Source organism: Boleophthalmus pectinirostris, unplaced genomic scaffold, assembly GCF_026225935.1.
Source record: "Boleophthalmus pectinirostris isolate CB_2022bp ecotype Guang Dong unplaced genomic scaffold, ASM2622593v1 HiC_scaffold_3, whole genome shotgun sequence".
NCBI lineage: Eukaryota > Metazoa > Chordata > Actinopteri > Gobiiformes > Gobiidae > Boleophthalmus > Boleophthalmus pectinirostris.
Window position 1 is genome coordinate 37,925,636 of NW_026571299.1, and position 21,356 is coordinate 37,946,991.

General features: G+C 37.1%; 1 protein-coding gene across 1 annotated transcript in view; it reads left to right on the forward strand.

Annotated features, from left to right (window-relative positions):
• LOC110171132 (E3 ubiquitin-protein ligase RNF123) overlaps positions 1-21,356 on the forward strand; it is an 84,971-nt gene that overhangs the window by 52,405 nt on the left and 11,210 nt on the right. The window contains exons 37-38 of the mRNA XM_020936822.2: positions 5,763-5,974; positions 15,818-15,912. Coding sequence (XP_020792481.1) covers positions 5,763-5,974; positions 15,818-15,912 — 307 coding nt within the window. The remainder of the gene's footprint in view (positions 1-5,762; positions 5,975-15,817; positions 15,913-21,356) is intronic.

The window sequence follows — 21,356 nt, forward strand, 5'->3', positions numbered from 1 at the left end:
CTGGAAGGCTGTCTTTTCTTTTTTTAAGCTTTTAGAGCACTACCTACAAAATGGAGTCATTTTTTAATTATTATTTTTTTGTTTTTTATACTTTACATTACTTTTTCAATAATTTACAAACGTGTAAAAAAGTATAGATATAATTGTAGATTATTATGCACATCCAACTTTTTTTTTTTTTTTTTTCATCAAAGGGCCCATATTACACTGTTTTTTAAATTTATGTTATAATGTTGTTTTCTCATCAAAAACATACCTGGACTTGTGTTTTGTTTCATACAAACATGTTTAAGACAAAAACCCTGCATATTTAGGCTGAGTTCTCCTCTCAAATGGAAAACACTCTGTTACACTTTGTGATGTGTAATATAGGAATTGCCCCGCTATGTTTTTAAACTCCATACACCTTCACTAGAATCATTTGGATCATTTCAGCCCTGGAATTGCCCACTACTGCTTCATGACATCACAAGCTGTAAACAAAGCATTTTAAGCTTTGAAAATGTAGACAGACTGATAATAAAGGATTACTCAAACCTGTGTGAATGAAAAAAAAAACACTCCAGGTATGTTTTTGATGAGGCAACAATTTTCTTAAATGCCTTAAATCTCACAATAGTCAATTTTGTGGAATACAGGATCTTTAATTCCTTAGGAAAGAAAACAAATCTGATCTGGAAGAAAATGAGACAAACAGCTGGTTGCATCTCAAATCCTTTGAAATAAAAGTAAAAATAATACAAATTTACCCTTTGGAATAAACATAGGTATTTTGACCCATAAAACTCTACGTGTTTAATCTCTCCAATTCTAACTTTCTAAAAGTCTTGATGAAACCTGCAATTTGCTTGGCTAATGTAAGTTTTTAGCAAGGTGTTCTCTTTTGGTAAACACATGTGCTCTCATAGTCATTATCAAAACAGGCTCTTCAAATACACAATACCTTTGCAAACATAGCCTTTTTTCACAAATGCCTTTGTTAAAGAGTATTTGCAGAGTGTAAATATCTCATTTCTTCATGGGATGTGTGGTGAAACAGAAAGGTTCAGTAAAGCAAAAACACATATGTGCATGTATGTATGCCGTATTTATATTTTGTGAAATGAGCTCTAAAATTATGAACAGCGTCTCTCCCCAAATAAGCGCTGTCCCAAGTAAGTGTTTAAGCTCAAAATACGTGCTTAATAACATTTTGGAATTTCAGGTTCATATTTCTTGACATACGAAAATCTTTTTATGAAAATGCATAAAAGCTCTGTGACCTTTTAGATAACCTTCTGCAAAGCCAAGTTGTCAATGTTGGCTGCAGAACAGATGAAATGGAAAAACTGATATGAAAGAGGACACAATATTATGCTTAAAACTAGTCAGTTACACAAATGCAATACAGGCTGTCAAATACAGTTAATACACAAGACTGGAGGCATTTCTACGGTTCAAAGGAGCCCTGTATCATTTGCAGCTGACATGTTGACGCTAATGTGCAGTCCAATGTTGATGCACTTTTGCTTTGTGGCTAGTTTGTGCGCGCTGAATTCTCTTCCAACCCGCTTTGCATTCTCAGTGGCGGCGCCTGTTCTTTGCTGATCTCCTGTCACAGAGGATTAAGATGAGAGCCTCCGAGTCACAGCCATAAATTTGACTTAAAAAGTGAAAACCGCGATACACCACAATTCTCATTCCACAGATATGTCAGTATTATCTTGTCATTTGATTACCTAAATCTGAATTTACAATGGCTTCATTAGACATGTAGATGTTTAGCCGGAACAATTTGCATCTATTTGCTTTGTGTTCATTGATTTATGGATGCACCCCAGAGGTTATTGAACACAAAAGCTGTTTAGAATTTGTAGTGATGTTAGCGTTGCCACTATTGTGACTCTACTGGCTGCTTTGACAGGTAGCTATTTATCATTCACAGTTTCAGAAAACAGCTATAGGATAACTTGCAACATAAACATATGTATTTGACGAGTAAAACCCCTCACTCACGAAGACTAGTCAAGCACTTAAGCCCCATTATAATTGTTATAAAAATTCAACACGATCCCTTGAGCAATTTTGAACACCCACAGTAAATTAGTCTTAATATTTTGCTAATTCTCCGAATGCAACAATCAGATGATATTTTTACAATCAAAACTGACCTAATATTTGCAGAATGTACACTTGTTTGCAACTTAAATGGCCCATATTATGCAATTTTCTGATCTATGTTATAATGTTTCCTTATTTTGTTTTGTTTCATTCACACACAAACCCTGTATTTAGGCTGCTCCACTGTGTTTTTAAACTTCATACGTGTTTACTGAAGTTATTTGGACAATTTTAGCTCTGGAATTTCCAATCTTTACTGAACAAAAGATAAAAGGTAGCCGTTAACTTGAAAACTATGCCTTCATCACAAAGTGGAACAGAGTGATTTGAGCTTTGGAGTTACTAATACAGAATAATACTCAAACATGCATGAATAAAACAAAACACAACTCCAGATATATTTCTGATGAGGCAACAACATTCTAACATGGCTTAAAGCTCACAAGAGACATACCTATCTATTTGCAGCTTTTTTTTTCAGTTTTCACATTTCTGACAATACTCTATAAGTGTATTTGCACTGAAACCAACAATTTCACCATGATCACTATTTTTATCAGTATACAACCCTATGCAAATATGTTGGCCAACCCTGGCTACATAAAACTGTAAATTTCTCAGCGTTAAGCACTGAAAAATAATCAAGTTTCTATATTTCACCTCTTTAAAAATACCCACAATCTTATAACCCTGTTAACCACCAAAACATTAAAATTATAAACGAATTAGAATTAGATTGTTGTTTTCCAGAACTCGTCTTGCCAACTACTTTTATACATTCATGCTTATACAATTCACCCTTAATTTTCCTTGTCAGTCTATAAAAGCGACGTCCTTTTGTTAGATCACAATTAAAGTCTGACACAATGGAGACATAACTGGTGACATTTTCCAGCCCTGTGCTCCGACTCATGCTGATCTTCTTTCCAATGCTTCTGAGCACAATCCCTTCCCATTCTTTTCCTCCTCTTGAATGAATCATTTCGGTACGGCAAAGATCAATCACACATGGTTGCATTATTAAAGCTCAACAAGAGGAATTCATGGAGGGATGAGACAAGCTGCTCGTCAAAGGGGCTGGCCTGGAGAGCGTCTCTGTGTGAAGTGTCAAATCTTGCTGTAGTGATAAGGTCAGAATACAATTTTTGCAGGAAAATGTCACTGCGTCCCCTCTGTGGACACTCTAGATTTAGGCCGTCATCGTTTGGCTAGCTTGGTACAAAATGTGACAGAAAAAAAGTACAAGATGATACGTAACTTGAGGGGTAGACCTGATCACACCTCTTTTTAGATTTTTTGTCTATTCCAGGCATGTCCAAACTATGGCCCGGGGGCCAAATGTGGCCCTCAGACAAATCTTTCTTGGCCCTCAGGCTTCCAGGTGAATTGGCCCAAATTACCTTGCATCAATTAAAAATTAACTTTTTACTGCAAGTTTTTTTTGAAAATCTACCTTGAGAAAGCGCATATTTAATATTTAGTGTGTGGTTTTAAGTATCTTAGAATGAGCCATTAATCTTTATTCTTTCTAACGTGTTAAACATGCACATATTTTAATTATTCACTTTATTGCGCTCCAGTCTACGGCCCTCAATCGGCCTCTGCTTCGTCTGTCTTTAGATATGTGGCCCTTGAAGAAAAAAGTTTGGACACCCCTGGTCTATTTAACAGTCACACACACATTTAAACAAGCTGTAAACACCTGACAACATTAGATAACATAGAGTTCAAAAACACTCAAAATCAGACCATGCTGTGTTTTGATTCTTTGGTCTGTATCACTAAAACACTGTACCCAAATACACAACCTATCTATAGTGATCATTGTACTTCTTGAATAAGTCGTTCAGTGTTTTATAAGTGATAAATAAACAAGAATAAAGCAAAAGCCAAAAATGTTACCTTTGTTTTTCATTTTGGCTGCAGCTCAAATCAAGTATATGGCTTATGTTTTGGATTGCAGTTTTACAACATCAAATCAGATTATATGGGTCAGGACACTGACATGTTGATTTTATTACCTACGTGTGCCATTGCATATCATTGCCACACTCTGTCTCACGCTGTGAGACTGTGAGGGAATAGTGGGTGGTAGCAGATATTTTGTTCCAGCATGTTTGCATGTTTACATTAGCGATACACATGCATCTGTGTGAACTAAAATATTATTTTCCTGTTTAAAATGTGTTGGCTAAGGAGAAGTAATTGTGCTATTTTATTCATGCTTGTTAATATCATTTAAGTTATGAGTCTTTTGAAACAGAAAATACAGCATGAAACCCTTCATCGTAGTTGAGAACACTAGTCAGTTGCTATTTTGTTTTTATATTTTTCTTTACATTTGTGATTGTTTTTCCCATCAAGAAAGTAGGTTTTCCATAACTGTATTAAAACATTATTTACAAAACTTGTCATTCTTTATTTCCATTAACACTGTCAGTTTGTATTTAAGAGGCATGTTGTAGAATATGAGAAGTCTGCCTCTCTTCAGTAAGTGACACTGAAGCCAACATAATATCAGTGAAGAAAGTGCATGGACTTAGTTTGAAGTATATCTGAAGGACAGCAGAGAAAAGAGGAGTGTAAACATGCAGAGAAAGACAAAGGAGAGACTGGAGCTGTTTGGAAAAAGCCAGTGTGTGGGAGTCAGGTCCTGTGGAAAGCCCCGCTATAAAAGATTGATGTGTAGAGGTTGGATTGAGTGGCGCCGCAGGGGAGAGAAGAACAGAAGGGAAAAAGAGAGTTAAGGAGGGGGCTTTCATTAGCGAGAACACCAGTGATTGAGTGCTACATAGATCGTAAAAAGGACCATTGGTGAGAAATAGAAAGCGGTAGATAATGCTAGAATGCACGTCTTTCAATTCAAGCTCAGGCGACCAGGTATTAGATGGGAGAAGTAAGTACAGTGCATTTTAAGTATATCTGAGTTATGAATACCACAGTCAACATGGTATGGTGTATTGATTTTTGTGGCCACATCGAGCTGATGTAGCCACATTTTAGTTGTGTAAGATGTTGTTTTTGTTACGCAGCACATAATGAGTACGTCTAATGAGCAATGGTCCTTTTACCTGCCCCTCAGCAACACTAATGCCCATTACAGCTGTCACAACCTCTTCCTGAGAAAATCTATGGGGTCAACACTCTGGTCTGCTTTAGAGGTGTTCCCAAGCCATTATTCCAGCCCTGAGATTTGTTCTGTTAAGACTTCACAGGGAATGGGAATTCTATTAACAGTTGTTTTCTTCAGTCTAATTGTATTTGTAAATAAATGTGGGAAATAAATAAAAATGAATAATATTGCAATGGTAGTTTTGAAGATATCCTAAATAATGTTATTGTGGATACAATTGTGGATAAATATTAAATAATAAGGTGTAATAAGGTGGTAAAGTGATATTTACACATTTGTGTGTGTGTATGTCGTGTGTTTTCAGTCTACTCATGTGTTTGTAATATTAGAACCTCAACCACAACATTTATAGGCACATTTCTGATGTACTCTGTGAATAATTGATCACGATAACCCTAAGAAAAAAAAAAGTTGATACTGACTTTTTTTATATTGGTCACTCCTATTTGTTAAAGCAATTCATTTTTAGACCCTTTTTACCATTTTCTGTTCTTCAAAAACATGACACATATCTCCGTTTGCTTTTTAGGACATCACGAGCTGCATCAGTCCTGCTCTCTGACCCCTGCTTCCAGCTCCACTCTATCCAGCACCTCTTAGGGGAGGGAGGGGAGTCCTCCACCACCACAACCGTGACCTCCACCACTCTCCCTGTGGTGGGGTCTTTGAGCTCCTCTGTCACACCTCCTGCAGCCACAGCACCTGGCTCTACAGAGCGCAAGCACTTTTCTCTTCATGCATGTAAGTAAAATCATAAGTTAGGCTTTTACCCTAATGCTTAAATATTTGTTGTAGTCAATTTATAGGGGTTGGAATACTAAAGGACATTAAGTGGCTTTTTTACAGCTGCTAAATTGTAGCTGGTTTGAAGAGGCAGTAGGTCTCTCGAGATTTATCAGTTTATCTTTAGGACCATTTGCTTATAAAGTCAGCTTGGCAAAGTTTCTACTTTGGATCATAGCCCGGAATATCCCTAATAAGATTTAGACTGCACTTTAATTCTGTTAAGGTCTGTAGTGGCATTTGTCATGGAGCTGTGCTTGGCCTGTCCATAAGATACTTTCCTGCTTTGCATACACTCAGTACGGAACCAAGAGGCCTTGACTCATATTTTATCAAACAAGACAAATTATCTGCTGGGGTTTGGACTATGAAAAATTTATTTAATTTTTGTGTAGTAGAATCACAATTACTTCAGATATCTAACAGTTGTGACAGTAAATGGATTTGGAAAATAGTCCTCCAAAACTTAAAACACAATTTATAAACAACTGAAAGAGAAACCACAATATAATCCAATATGAAAATATATCCTTCATTCATTGTAACTGCTGAATATACATTGAGATTTAAAATGCAGCAGTAAGAAACAAAGAAGATAGATTAATTCATTCTCATACTTTGGAATCATTTAGTTTTGAGGGCCTATTTTTTATTTTAATTTTTTTGTAAAATTTGTCTTTGGTGAAAATTAAAACCCTTGTCTATCTGTGAGGGTAAACCATGGATCTGTTAAAGTAACTGGATAGAGTATTGCTAGCTTAGAGCTGTCTTGAGTTGACTTAGTGGCCACTGGCCACTCATTGGTACTTCAGCAAAAAAATCCCTCCTGCTCAGAAATGATAAATTATTTTTCCCATAAAGTGCAATGTAATGACAAATTGCTCATGTTCGGCTGACAGGGAACATACAGCTTTGAAATAGGTTGGATTTTGAGGCGATTTTTGTACCTATTTTTAGATCGTAAACTTTTGACTTAAAAACAGCTTTATAAGCATTAGCTCTGGTGTCACTCTAGCTACTCTCACTCTGATTGGTCAAAGTGGTCATGTGATATATAAGACTGCGCTCCTTGTACGTGCTTCCGTGTGTTCATGTGTGCCTGAGAAAAGAGTATTACTGTGCATGTTCAATGGGCAGAGAGCCACCGGAAGTACCTGGTCGGGCTGGGCTAATCTGGAGACATGCACCATTGTGCTGGGACCATTGTCTTGAATGGACGTCCATGTTTAGACCTTGGGGCTTGGGGTAAACTCTAAGTTGTGAAAAGCACGGTGAATAATTATGATACTCTGAATGGATTAGGCAAGTGAGCAATAAATGTTGACTGCTGTATTTTAAAATGAAGTAGTTCTATTATTAACCTTTTTAAGACCATAAAAGTCAGGTACAGTGCCTTATTGAAAGAAATTACTGACCTGGCAGCACTGATATCACATTAAGGCTAGGGTCTTTCTGTATTTACTTCCGAGTTAGTCCTGTGTTCACAATAATAATAATTTACATAAAAAAAAGCTTTGGTTCACCCACATTCAACCCCCCATTGATCTTTTTGTTGAGATATTTAGGGAAAACTTCAAGGCTTCCAGAGATAGAGCCATGAATAGAGGAGAAAGTGTCAAAGAGGCTGATCAAGTGGAACAGTGAGAGACAGATGAAGACCAAAAGAAGCTGAAAAGGCAACACTCAAGGAGAAGTGCAGAGCAAAAAAAGAAATCTTAGTTTAGTTTGAATGTAATGTAAATGCAGTTATTTGTGATATACGTATACCGTGAAGATACTGTATACACAAATGTAGTTCTGTCACATTCAACACTGTATGATATCTAGCTTTTAGCATTCAGAAGTAACTAATATCATGCTCAGCAACTATTGCTTTTATTATGTTAATGCAGGTGCATGTGTGTATTTGATAGGTGCAAGATTCACATACATAAAGCCCACAAAAACAGCTCATGTGAAAAGGTTTGATCAATATTTCACTTAAACACAAACTATGTTCCAAATACAAGATTAAATGAAAAGCCAGCTTGAGCCTGTGTATTTAGAAATTCAAGGTAATTCATTGTCACAAATGACAAAACAGATTTGCAGATTTTTTGATACATCTTATTTTTTGCAGACCATTTCCCTTTGAGTTGAACTGTCAATGACGGCTTTCATGGCACCATCAGGGGTATTGTCCCATCTTTTGAATATGGGATAACATTTTTCATTAAACAAAGTATGATACTGGGTCTTTACATTATAGAATCGTGCATATAGATCAGCTAATTCAGGGTGGTTAAAATTGTCCAATGCACTTTTGACACCTGCTACCACATAGTGTAGCTGATATTCAAATTTATATATAACAATTTCCTCATGGATTTTCCCCGTGTACGTCTTCATGGATTAATGCAATTGTAGGACTTGGTAACAGTCAGGAGTTAATGCCATGGAAGGCTTTCACCTTTTGTTAATAACCAGGTCCATATCTACACTAGCTTTCCTCCTCTATGTGTGAACATCTCGGGTAATGATGGAGGAGGAGAAATGGGTTCAGGTTGGTGATACCTTCACCTCTCTTAAGTATGTAAGTGATTGTCCAGATAGGCATTTTCACCTCTGTGGTTTAATATGCATTTTAACACGCTGTGTAACACAATTTGCAAGAATTGTATGGGCTGTGCATATTATATTTTCTTATCAACCATTATTTGTACTGTTGAATAATTCACCAGAAGATAAAGCTCCGAATACTCCAGCTGATACCTCAATGAATGACACTTTTGCTTTCGGTGTAAGACATTCTTATCAAGGATGTTACTCAAGAATGCATCTTTTTGTCAGTGTCTTATGGTTACTTCTACTGGGCTGGAGTTATTTTACATAATTTAGTTAAGTAAATAAGTACATAAACAAAAACAATTACAATTTATTTTAATTCTTGTCAAAATGATTATAGGGATAAAACTCAGCCAGCTCAAAACTAGGTCAAGAATAAATCTCTATCGAGAAATTTTCCACAGCACTGTTTGCATGTTGCTTTACTCCCTGGATCATTCATATAGGACTGTTGTATTCAGTGCACATTTAATAAAATAGCTGTAATTACATCTCCTTGCATCAGCTAATGAACACACGCTGGCCCGACACGATAAGACTTATTAAGACTTTTTTTTTATAATGCATCTCAACTTCTGTGAACAATAGAATCACATTAATTTTATAGAAATGTTGTAAAGGTTTTTGGTCATGCAGCACCAGTTGACCTATACTATAGTGTTGGTGACTACTGAGAACCCTTGAATACTTCCCTTACTGAATATGTTTGGAATGTAAAAGTTATTCCTCTAGAATGGTTATGCCTTGTCCCAGATTATACCATGATCATGGCTTTCTTAGGAGAAAATCTATGTGTACACAATTTTTGGGCATCTGTTAATTTGCAACTATTACGCAACTAAATGAAATTTTTCCCATCTCACTTGTTTATTTTCATCTGTCAGATTAGTGTAAATCTTTACAAATAAACATTTCTGACATAAAAAAAAGATATGTTTTATATCTGTGACCAGTATAGCCACCCTTCTCAATAATGGTCATAAGACTTCCATTCATGGAGTCATGGATCAGTGTCTTGATCAACTTTTTGTGCAGCAGCAACGACAGCCTCCCACACACTCTTCAGAGAGGTGAACTGTTTTCCTTCTCTGTAAATCTCCAATTTAAAAAGGGCCCACAAGTTCTCAATAGGCTTTAGGTGAGGTGAGGAAGGGGGCCATGTTTTTATTTTTTCATCTTTAAGGACTTTACTGGCTAGCCACACATTGATGATGTGATGGAGCATTGTCCTCCATTAAAATCATGGCCCATACCAGTACCCCACCTCCACCTTACTGGTGTCGCAGTCGAAGTGAAGCTCTGTGCCCATTACTGATCCAGCCACAGACCCAAGCATCTGGTCCATCAAGAGCCACTCTCATCTCATCAGTCCATAAAACCTTTGAAAAATCTGTCTTCAGATATTTCTTGGCCCAGTCTTCACGTTTCAGCCTGTGTTTCTTGTTCAGTGGTGGTCGGGTTTCAGCCTTCCTTGCCTTGACCATTTCTCTGAGCACTGAACACCTTGTACTTCTGGGAACTCCAGGTTAGTTGCATTTCTGGAATATGACGATGCTGGATGATAATGGGTTCCTGTTAGCTTCATGTTTGATTATTCCCAACTCTCTTGCATTTAATTTGCATCTTTTTCTCTTAACACATTTTTTGTGACACTGTTGATTGTTTGTAACAGTGGTTCTGTGATCATGCCCCAATATCTTTGCAATTTCAAGAGTGCTGCATTACTCTGAAAGACTTTTTACGTTTTATTTTTATTTTTTTTCAGTCAGTTAAATCTCTTTCTTTTTTTTGCCTGAGGAAAAAAAAAGCTACCTAATAATTCTGCACACCTTGATATAGGGTGTTCATCTCTTTATGCCACTCCCTCCCTCTCTAGACAAATACTCATCACCTGATATGCTTAAATCCAGTAAGAATTCAAATGTATACAACTTGATGTTGGCCAGTGCATAAAAATCATGATATGGTCAAAATACTCACTTGCCTAATAATTGTGCACACAGTGTATATATAGTCTTTATATAATATTTTGCATCCAACAACAGCATTCCTGTATGTGCCTCTGTGTATGCAGTGTATACTCTGTATATTATCAGCTGGATTGACCTAGGAGTGTGGGAGTTGGTGTTAATGAATGTACTCCACAGCGTGGGAAAGCAGGTGACCTTTACTCTGTGCATTTACACAAAAATTGTCCATTCTAAACAAGTTAATAGATTTTAACATCACAGCCACATCATATTTTAACATCACAGCCACATGTGAGATGGCTGTTGTTTTGATATTGGGTTATACAAAGTGTATTTAATACAGTTGAGTAGCCAATAATGCAAATGCTGAAATGAGGCTTTAGAGATCCATGTCAGACATATCCTCCTCTATTTCACCATGATTACTTTCTGGTGTTGCATCAGAAGTAGAGGCAAATAACACAATGTAGCGGCCAAAACTTGCCCTGTGCAAGGTCCACTATGGCTGCAGCGTGTGTGGTGTCTCGGACGCGTGTCTTCCATAAAGAGAGAGTCCAAATACTGTGTTCCTCAGCATTTATTGGCGTACCTTATAGCCATCCAAAAATACACAGATTCAGCACTCAATATATCACGACGACGACGACGTTCAAAAGACTGTATACCTCCACAGTGCAACACCTGTGTGTGTCTTTCTCCCCCCTTATATAGGGCGGCAAATTGTGTAACAAATTACAAGTAGCGCCGCACAGTGGCAGGAGGTAGACAAGTGTAAAATGGTTCCAACACACAATATGGAAGTTCCCCTGTAAGTAAGTGTACAATTACCATAAAAAATAAAATATATAGTCTCAAAATTCAAGATATGGTGATTATTGTGGGACATACAGTTCTATATCTGTTTACATTTACTGCAGTGGTTTTCAGGGTATTCATCTGTTCATTTTCCAATTGTTGTATAATCTGTTTACATCCTGCAGCCTGCTAATGATGTGTAATGAAACAGAACTAGGAAAAGAGTACCAATTATTGCTAATGACTTTGGACTCAATAAGAACTGCTTGAAATGCATACTTTAATTAGGATAACACATTTGGTGGTGAGAACAAATGCAGTGTAAATAACAATGTAGGCATCTCACTAGGTCTGAAAATAAACATGGTTGAAGCTGTGCTGACCAATTCTTCAGTGGTCTTAGCAAGTGATTCTCAAACTGTGGTGTGCAAGCTTGTTCTGGTGGCACCTGGACTCCTCTTGTGACAGACCTGGTTTAGATCTGGTGTTCTGAAGGCTAAACATTTTTATAGATGGTCCTTACTGTGAAAAGTTTGTTAATTTAAGCTGCAGTACATGAATGGGTCTGTGCTGGCCACAGCATCTTGATCAATTACATCAATTTACTGAATGTCTTCCCCATTTCACGCTATTCTGTTCTGTCTAATAAAGTCTACAGGCCGAAAAAGATCCCCAATGTTCTGCTTTTCTGATCACTGCTAGAGATTCAGTTTATTGGTGCCTTAGCATGTGGATGTGATTTAACTAAATGAAAACTGCAGTCAAAGATAGTATTTTCGGTTAGACACATTTATATAATAATAATTAGACATCAGACTTCAATCCACCCACAGTCCACCCAATTATGAGCTATATATTTAACATTTAAATAGTAGTTAAATAGTAAATATACAGCTCCTAATATAATTATAATTTATTACCATAATTGTAATTTTAGTTCAGAACTTCAGTACTACTGCAAAATTTTCATATGTGAGGTAAAAAAAAAAAGTTCAAATAACAAAATAATTTATCTTTGAATGCATTTTTACATTCACTGAAAGATTTGGTTTTGAGGAGAGGAAAACACAACAACAAATACCTATTTTTTAGTTTTATTACACCTATACATAAAAGTACAACCCATTTAAACCCTCTGGCATTGAGCACATATCAGGCCTCACATTACAGCAGAATGCAGGTGGGTTGTTTACACAGAACACATTTGGCATACAGTGCCTACTGGGCAAAGCCAAGACAAATAGACCACTTAGTTACTCATTGTTCCTATATGTGGCTACTCTGCATCCATTAAAGTAAATTGCTGACTGTAAACACATTTGATTCTCTGCTGAACATTTGTATTATCTTGGGTTTTGTTTTGCATAACCTAGATGTAACTTTGAACAATGTGTCTTTCGGACATGTTTCATCATTATCTTGTAACATATAGCAGTGATTTGCTCAGACCAAAATGGCAGTCCTCCAACGAGCTAATATCACAGTCCAGACTGAGGATATTCCACCAGTCCACTCTGACGATGAAAGAGGATCTGTTTGTTGGCAGGACGGCGAGGCGAGGAAGGGTGGTGTTCAGGGTGAGAAAATGGATAGACAAATCGAAAGCCATCAAGTGAGAGGGAAAGAAAGGAGCGAAGGCTAGGGAGGAATAAATATGGCTGAAGCTGTGCAAATGTTAAAGGAAAGCAGCAGGATGGGGAATCGCAGCAGTGAAGTACAAAAGTAGCTGGGTGAGCTTAAGTGTGTTTTTTGTGCTGTGTTTGCCGGCAGCGAATTTCAGAAAGACGGGTGCTTTCAAATCTAAGTGGGAGTGCACTTTAGAAATCTAATAGTAAAGATTACCAGGACCATAGTGATTGTGCTTTTGTATTCTTACCATGATTGACCTCTCAAAACCCTTCATCAACAACCAAATAGTAATGGTAAAATTCCTAGAAAATGTGAGTGTTTGTTCAGCAATACATAATTTTCTGTAATCGGTGGTCGGTGAAATAAAAAATATGGTCCAAACATGTTAGGTATCGGTATAGGTTTTGCAATGTGTTGTATTAAAACTTGGATAGAAGAATGACTCCAGTGCCAAGTGCTAGAACATGGCCTCATGTCTGTGTTAATTCGTATGAATAAACAGAGTCCAAGTGAGTTTACAATGGAGAGGATGAGCCGCGTACTTGATGGATTTTAGTGGAGGAACACAGTGCCTCTCGTGTGATGCTGACACTTTATTTTGGGCTTGGGAGATCTGTTTACCTCACTGTAAACATTTTAAGCCTGAAGAGATCAGTGTTGAACATCATAAATGGTTTAAAACATTGTTGGCAAAATTCTTGTCAAAATCTTTGTTGTATTCATGAATAGTGTTCATAAAGATGCATTTGCCAAAAAAATATTAAAAAGTTAACTATAGAGCCAAGGAATAACCTTCTTTATGGGTCACTGGTAAATATTTGTATACACTATTTTCAGAAAACTTTTGTGTGAAGGCTTCAGTTTTTCCAGCATTAAATCTCCACTGATTTAACATAAGGCTGACTGGAAAGATGTATGAGTTGTGACAGGACAATCCTTTTCCATCCAAGGATGTGAGTAACAACAGACTTAAAATAAAATCATATTTCTACAGAAGTCAATTCAATACAGACCTCCCTGGCAAACGTTCTATTTTTCAATTTTCATTCAAGTATATATATATTGATCTGGACACCATTTTATCATTTGGAAATGGTTCATTAATAATCGATGTACTGTGGCCAGAGACCACCCCTTTCTTGGCATTATCTAAAATGATGGGCTATAGTGACAAAGCCAATGAGATGTGAAATCAAGTTTGGACAATAGTAATGATAGATGTTTCCACAGGGCAGAAGTGTAACTTACACGTGTCCTGGTTATTGTCTCTAGGAAGCTCACTTGAAAAAGTCCATGTGCCATGTGTATAAAAAGACTTGCCAACACTGCAGCTTGTAAATGGAACCAGATGGATTGGATCATACAGGTTTTATAGGATTTTTAACACCTACAAATATAACCTTTTTAAGAGCAGACAAATCCTATGTGGATGCCCTGTCCCTCTGTGCCAAACATATTTAATTAGTTTTGGCAGAGAAACTGTCAGACCAGTGAGCAGCCTCGATCTCCTTCACACCCGTGCCCTCCGCTTTACTCTCTTGAGTTTCTAGACTATTTGGGTAGTGCTTGGCTTTGGGGGTTTCCCGTTGTACTCAAAGCTAATCCTTCCTCTGGGACACAAATGACTCATTTAGCATGAAAGAGTTAAGGAGACCATTATTCTGGGATTGCACTGGCTTAGATTGATGGGTAAAATCCAGGTAAAATTCATATGGTCTGTTCATTCATACATTCAGACATATTAAATATTGCCCCTGGAAGATTAAGTTTTTCAGTTGAAGCAAGAAACTTGATGGAATCTTCTGAACTCTGTTCAGAATGGTCCTTTGTTGGGGAATCAAACCCACAATTTTGATCTAAGGAGTGTGTACTGCGCCACCAGAGTTTTCATGTGTAGCGATGACAAGCCAAATTACATGGAGGACAACTCGACATCCTCTTCTGTCTATAGAGGTGATGAGTAGCACTGTGACATCAGCACTCTGCTTTAAATTAGAAGAGATAAGTGGACTTGACCACGGTGTCAGGTAACTAAATGGGCAATGTCTCCTGCAAGCCCTTCACCACTGCTCTGTCAATTGTGGAGTTACAGCGGACATTCTAATTTATCTGTTCTTTTAAACTCAGCAATGTGAATGATAATGCAAAATGCTTTTAAAACAAGGTACAGCAAGACAACTGAATAAGGCAAAGGGACCATATACCTGTCCAGACATTACTGTACACCAGTCTCTGTGAATGCCAAAGTTGTTGACAATTTTCTGTGGGATCAAGGATCATAAACATGCTCAATTCATTTTATGGTATTACACTTAAAGACATCACCAAAACAATCATCAGCCCCATGCAATCAAATGAGAGATTAAATCAACATATATTAATTGCATATTCTTAAACTGTCTTTGTCAACAGATTTACAACACAGCAATTACTAATATTGACAAAATTTGTATCACTAAAAAATGATATATGAATATAAGTTGGAAAAAAGACCTACTTGTCCCCATTGTTTTACCTACTTTGTTCGACTGCAGTGGGGACATTGAATTTGAGACGAATGTTTTCCAGACCTCATTTCTTTCACAAATCCTGTATCACCCCGGTGTTGTCTTACAAAGCTGTGGCAGTACCACAGCGGGTTGGCTTTCCAGATAAGGATACACTGTGACTTTTTTGTTTTGTTGAATCATGATCCTATAATGCATATTTATCTAATTTAATAAGGAACAATCAGAAAATCATGTTCTTCAGACATACATTTTGGTCACATGAATATAAGTGTTTCTGTGTGCTTTCCCAACAGATACAGACTACATCAGTGACGAGGAAAAACATAAAGTGGAGCTGATGTTGGCATTCCTCACCGAAGAGTCCAAACAAGCTGCTGCCAGTACTGCAGTAAGTACCAGAACTTGCTAAGAAAGAAATGCTTTTATTATTCTTCATATACAGTTAAAAAAGTTTTTAAAAGGTAAAAAAAGATGATCCCATTTCTTGCAAAAGCTTTATTCTGCAGAACAACTAAGACAAGCACTTTAGAGTCTCAAAGGTATCTCCAGACTCCAGAACACGAGAGGCCCTTCATTCCAAGTCAAAGTTAAAATGGTGGGGTTTTGAAACATTTAACATTGTGAATCTGGGTCTATCGCCCTTGAAGCTTAGCCTGCAGAGCACAGTGGTCAGTGCGACTTCCTCTACTTGTCATCCTGTCTGCAATGGGAACCCGATCGTTTACTCTCTCCTTTAGACTCACCACATAAACTGACCAGAGAGCAGATCTATTATTCATAAAGGAAAGGAAGAGGATGGGAAAGCCTAAACTCTCCATTAATTACGTTTTACTGTGCCATATTTGGAGAATACCGTTTCAACTCTAATCGTGTATTTAATTGACACAGTTTACATGTAATCATGTTTGGTTAAAAAGTAAAATCAAACCAAAAATGAAACCTCTTGTTTTATATAGGCAGACAGCATAAGCGCACATCAAGAGGCAGTAGTGAGTATATTATCAGAAACCTAATGGGTCTATTGTAAGCTCTCCCACTTGGAGCCTGGAATAGAAAAGTGCACTGGCTCTAATGGAAGGTTCACTACTTGATTGGAAATTATGAAATGAGATTTGTAGAGCTGTCTATCTTTGGTCGTTAAGTCAATTAATCTCTCGATTGCGCCTTATCAAATTTTCCTTAGTCGAGTAATTATGTAATCATTTGTTGTTATTTTTTTATTTTGTTATAGGAGTTTGTAAAAGCACAGAAGGCATGGAGTGAGTTGACTGGGGATTTGGAAATGAATCATGAATTGAATGTCCCTTTTAGATATGGCTTAGATATGGCTGTTCACTAGCACTTGTTTTTGCCTGAACTCCTGTGTGCTTGTGGTCTTGACTGCATTTTGGGTCAGATCATTGGGATTCTGAATCATGCCCTTTTTAGTTGACTAATTAATGCTCAGAGCACATCTTCAGTCAACCAAGTATTTTATTTTTTTAGTTTATTATGGTGTGGGTTAGTATAGGTATGGGCAGTACATCAGGTCATTGGTAGCGTTTGCATTGAGATTAGGGGAGTGTAGTTTGGTTGGTTAAATGCTACTTTATGTGAAGGTGGTGTGTGAATTGGTCTTGTGAGCAGAGCCACAGATTCCACCAGTTGGTTCAAGAGCAGCTGTGCCTACAATGTGCGGCTGGATGATATAGACAAACATGAATATCTTGATGTTTATTTGGATTATATCCTAATTACAGTATTCTGATATGGCAATCCATCAAAAATGTGCTAAAAGTGCCTGGAAATACTGTTGAAGTTCAAATATTGCACAAAATGTGAATAGTCTGGAAGAAGAACTAGAACATTTTTGATTTAATCATAGACCATTAAATATTCAATGTTTAAATTTTGTTATTGTAATACTATTCATTGTTCAATATATTTCTAAAATATATTTTACATGTAGGTGAATTTGCTTGTTAGAGACCGCAAAATGATCTCAGCATCACTCTGAAAAGGTAACGCTATATTTAAATTATGTATAAATGGAGTAGTTATCACACTAAAACAGTAAAACAACTACTCTTTAAAGGCTACAGCCAGGGGCAGCCAGTGAAATGAATAATGAATCATTCAGACTTTTACCATGGTAGGGTCAAACTGCCTTTGCTACTGGTGAAGCTGTTCTCAAGGGACAGCATTTTTAAAATGTTCCATATTTAAAAGAAATGTAAATGTATGCAAATGAACAGGTGTTGGGTTAAAGTAGAGAGACTGCACAGTTATGATTCACAAATGTACACAACATTACCTTTTTCAATCTTTTATAGTAAGGAAATGTCTGCAATATGTGTAGATAGTGAATGTAAGTTCACGAGGATTATTGACCTTCTAATGGGAAAAGGAACGATGTCTTTCATATATGCTGCTGGGAAGCTCCCGGCGTGATGTTTTGGTTCAACACTGAAATGTCAGTGACACTTGTTGGTCACTTCAAATTCATATTGTAGGATTCCTGGCTATTTACACAAAGGGATGTGACACAAGCACAACTTTTTGCAACAACATTTTTATATTATGAGATCCATATGTGCTTTATTGTCTTTACAGAACACAATAAAACAACACCGTTGTTTTTCTTTCTCAACAAAAGTCTAATATAAACTAAATAAAAAATGTCAAATGTGTGTGTGTGAGCGAGCAGGAACGATGAAGCCCTGAAGAGACAGTGCGTGCCTCTGTCTTATGTGTGTACCTTATAAACAGTAATCTAATTCTCAACAGTGAAGTGAATGCCACCTTAAGATGCCAGCATTTTATTAAATCATTAGGCTGTTTGAAAAGCTGTCAGATTGGTTAGGTTCACGTGTTTGATGGCTGCTTTGTGCTTGTGTTTCCATAGACGTTCGTAGTCTTTGCTAAGATTTATCCTCAACAACTACGCTCTTGCATTACACAGGCTTTAGTCCAGGATTAAAACCCTGTTTACACACCTCGTCCAGCACTTTTACGTTGGTCAGAACAACAGGTTTGGATGTCACGGCAACCCAGTGCTCCTCACCTGACGTCTAAGCTCTAATCATTTTTTAAAAAGCGGTGCAGTGTATACAGGTGGGAGAGGTAGCAGAGGTGATGGTGATGGCAGTGTGTGATAGCCAGGCTTGGGTCTTGTTTGTGAGCACTGCATGTGTACACAGTGTTCTAGAGAAAGGCACAATAATCTGGTATCTCATGACAACAAAGGGGGTGACCTTTTTGGGAACACACAGGGCTGGTGAATGGTGAAAGCTTTATTTTCTATAGAAGTCTCATCAAGTATCATCCAGCACATCCAGCTTGTACATGTTTGAAGTGCAAACCAAAGTTTCCATATTTAATATATTTTAGAAGAGAGATTGTGTACTTTGTGATATATTGCTCTGAGACACAACCTCAGGTCACGTTTCCATTACGGAAGCATCTACATTTGTTATCATCTCCCCAAGAGTGCGGCCTTCGGGTCCCATTACCGACCAATCAAAACATGACATGAGAAAATAGGCTCTGAACTAGAAGGTCAGCATAGGGGAAGAAGAATCGTTACTGCCTTGTTTAGATTCTTTACTTCACTTGCACTCTACCAAGTTATTACACCATCTAATTCTTCTAGCAATGTAATGTAAAACCACCAATAATGTTTGTCCTGTTATAAACTGTAGATGAGATTGTTCAATATTTATAAGGCACACCTATAATCATTTATGCAATAGAACAACATGTATTGTAATCTCATCTAAACAGCACTTTGTTAATGAAGTGCTGAGACCAGTGTTTATTCTACTGATAATTAACAATGATTTGCTTGACCAGAAAGTCAGTTATTCTTAGCATAAAGAAAAATTATCTCTTTATTCTCATCTGACCAAAAAAGAACCACATAAAAATAGCTTTGAGGTTGTAGATAACCTTTAATTATTGGACTGTGCTAATCTGATGATATGAAATAATATTGTGAAATTGTAAAAGGGTGCCAGTGAATTCAAAGACACTTACCAAGTTTAATGAGAAGGTGCTGACAGTGACATTACAAGTATTAAATATTAAATGTAGACTCTCATGTGAAACAGACTTTAATTATGCTGGGTTTCGTTCATGCAAGCCTCTATGCAGTGTCAAACAATGGATCTGAAGACCAACCTTTCCCCGCTCATATTCAGAATTACAGGTAATCCATTCTGCTTCAGTGGATCACATTATCGGGCCTCTTTGTGCGCTCATCATGACTTTGACCGGGACACTGACCTTTCCTCCTCAGATTTGCTCCACTCTGCATAATTACATGCTCAAGGAAGAGGAAAGTTCAGGTTTTTAATTATAAAGCACAAAAAGCCTTGGAGTGAGCAGCAAAACAGCGTAATGACCTAGATTATGATCATGATGTTAAGATGGCTATAGTGATTTTTATTCTGACATACATTAAACAGATGTTCTCTCAAATGTATTTCATTGAATTTGTTTAAGAAGACATATAATGGAAAATAGACTTTCAAGAGCTTTTAATCTCATAATTGTTTTCCCTTCTTATTTACCCACTCAAAGTTGTATTTAAAGTCCTTCATGCATTGAGTAATCTCACTTCACCTCCATTCAAGACTCTAACCTTGTGCAGCAAGATGGATTCTCACAATATTTCTGAGTTCACAAACTCATGAGAATCCATCTTGTAGTACGTCCACTGTAAGGTTAATTGGATTGGTGGACCAATCACCGAACAGCATTGAGGTTTGTGCTTAAGTCAAAGGGGTGAGGCACCTAAACAAACTAAACACATACAGCAATATTGACAGACGTACTTCAGCTTCATTTTGTTTGTGAAAAATGTGCAAAACGTAAGCGCTTAGAGCATTTGTGGACAGATGCCTGTCCTTTTCTCTTTTCTGCAAGTAACAAAAGTTAAATTTTTTGGTTTGTTCCCCTGATCATCATCAACATTATCAATCCCAGATTGATCCCAGATTCCAGATTGATCCCAGATTGATTCCAGATTGATAATGCGTACAACTCAATTCAGAGTGATACACATTTCAATCTGGCATTAGCCAGGTTATCAAGACTCCATTGCTCTGACAAACCCTGTTCTCATGTTTCCCGGTACATGCCCACTGCTCTTTGCTTACTTAGTTGAATGCTGAACTGTATGCAGTGTGGTACTTTGTTGTAATGATGTTTGTGTACTGCAAAGAGCCAGGTGGAAATCAGCACCAGTTTTCAACCAGATGATTGCAGACCTAGATCAAGATCAAGATTGAGATTTAAAATATCTAAAATTATCCACAGGTGCCATAAATTGTCCATATAGGAAACAAAAGTATCCTATGCACTTAATTGACTGACATAGACATTTTTAGCTTGGGCAACAACTGTTTTTCTCCTGGAATAACTTTCTTTCCTCACAAGTTACTTCAGCAAAGTGGAAACAAGTCACTAAACATTAAATATTTTCACTTTTCTCTGTAAAATCACTAGACATTTGCAATATGGGTATTTTCATGGCCGACGTAGGTATCGATTGTTTAGAATCCAGAGAAACCAATGGCGTATGAGCTCTGTTAATATATAGGGCCGAGAGGGCTGTTCAGCCAGTTTTGTGCAGTGATCTCTTTGTAGAAAAGTGTTATGTCAAGCTTAATGCATATTGTTTAGGCTGATGGTTGACCTAAACAAAATATGTGCTCTTGTCACCAATATTTAGGCGTCCCCTTTGTGTCAGTATATAGAGTCTGTTACCGAAATCCAACATAGTCTTACTTTTAGCCTATAACTAAACTTCTTTGAACAAAATGGTCATTTTTAAAATTCCTGCCGTTGGCG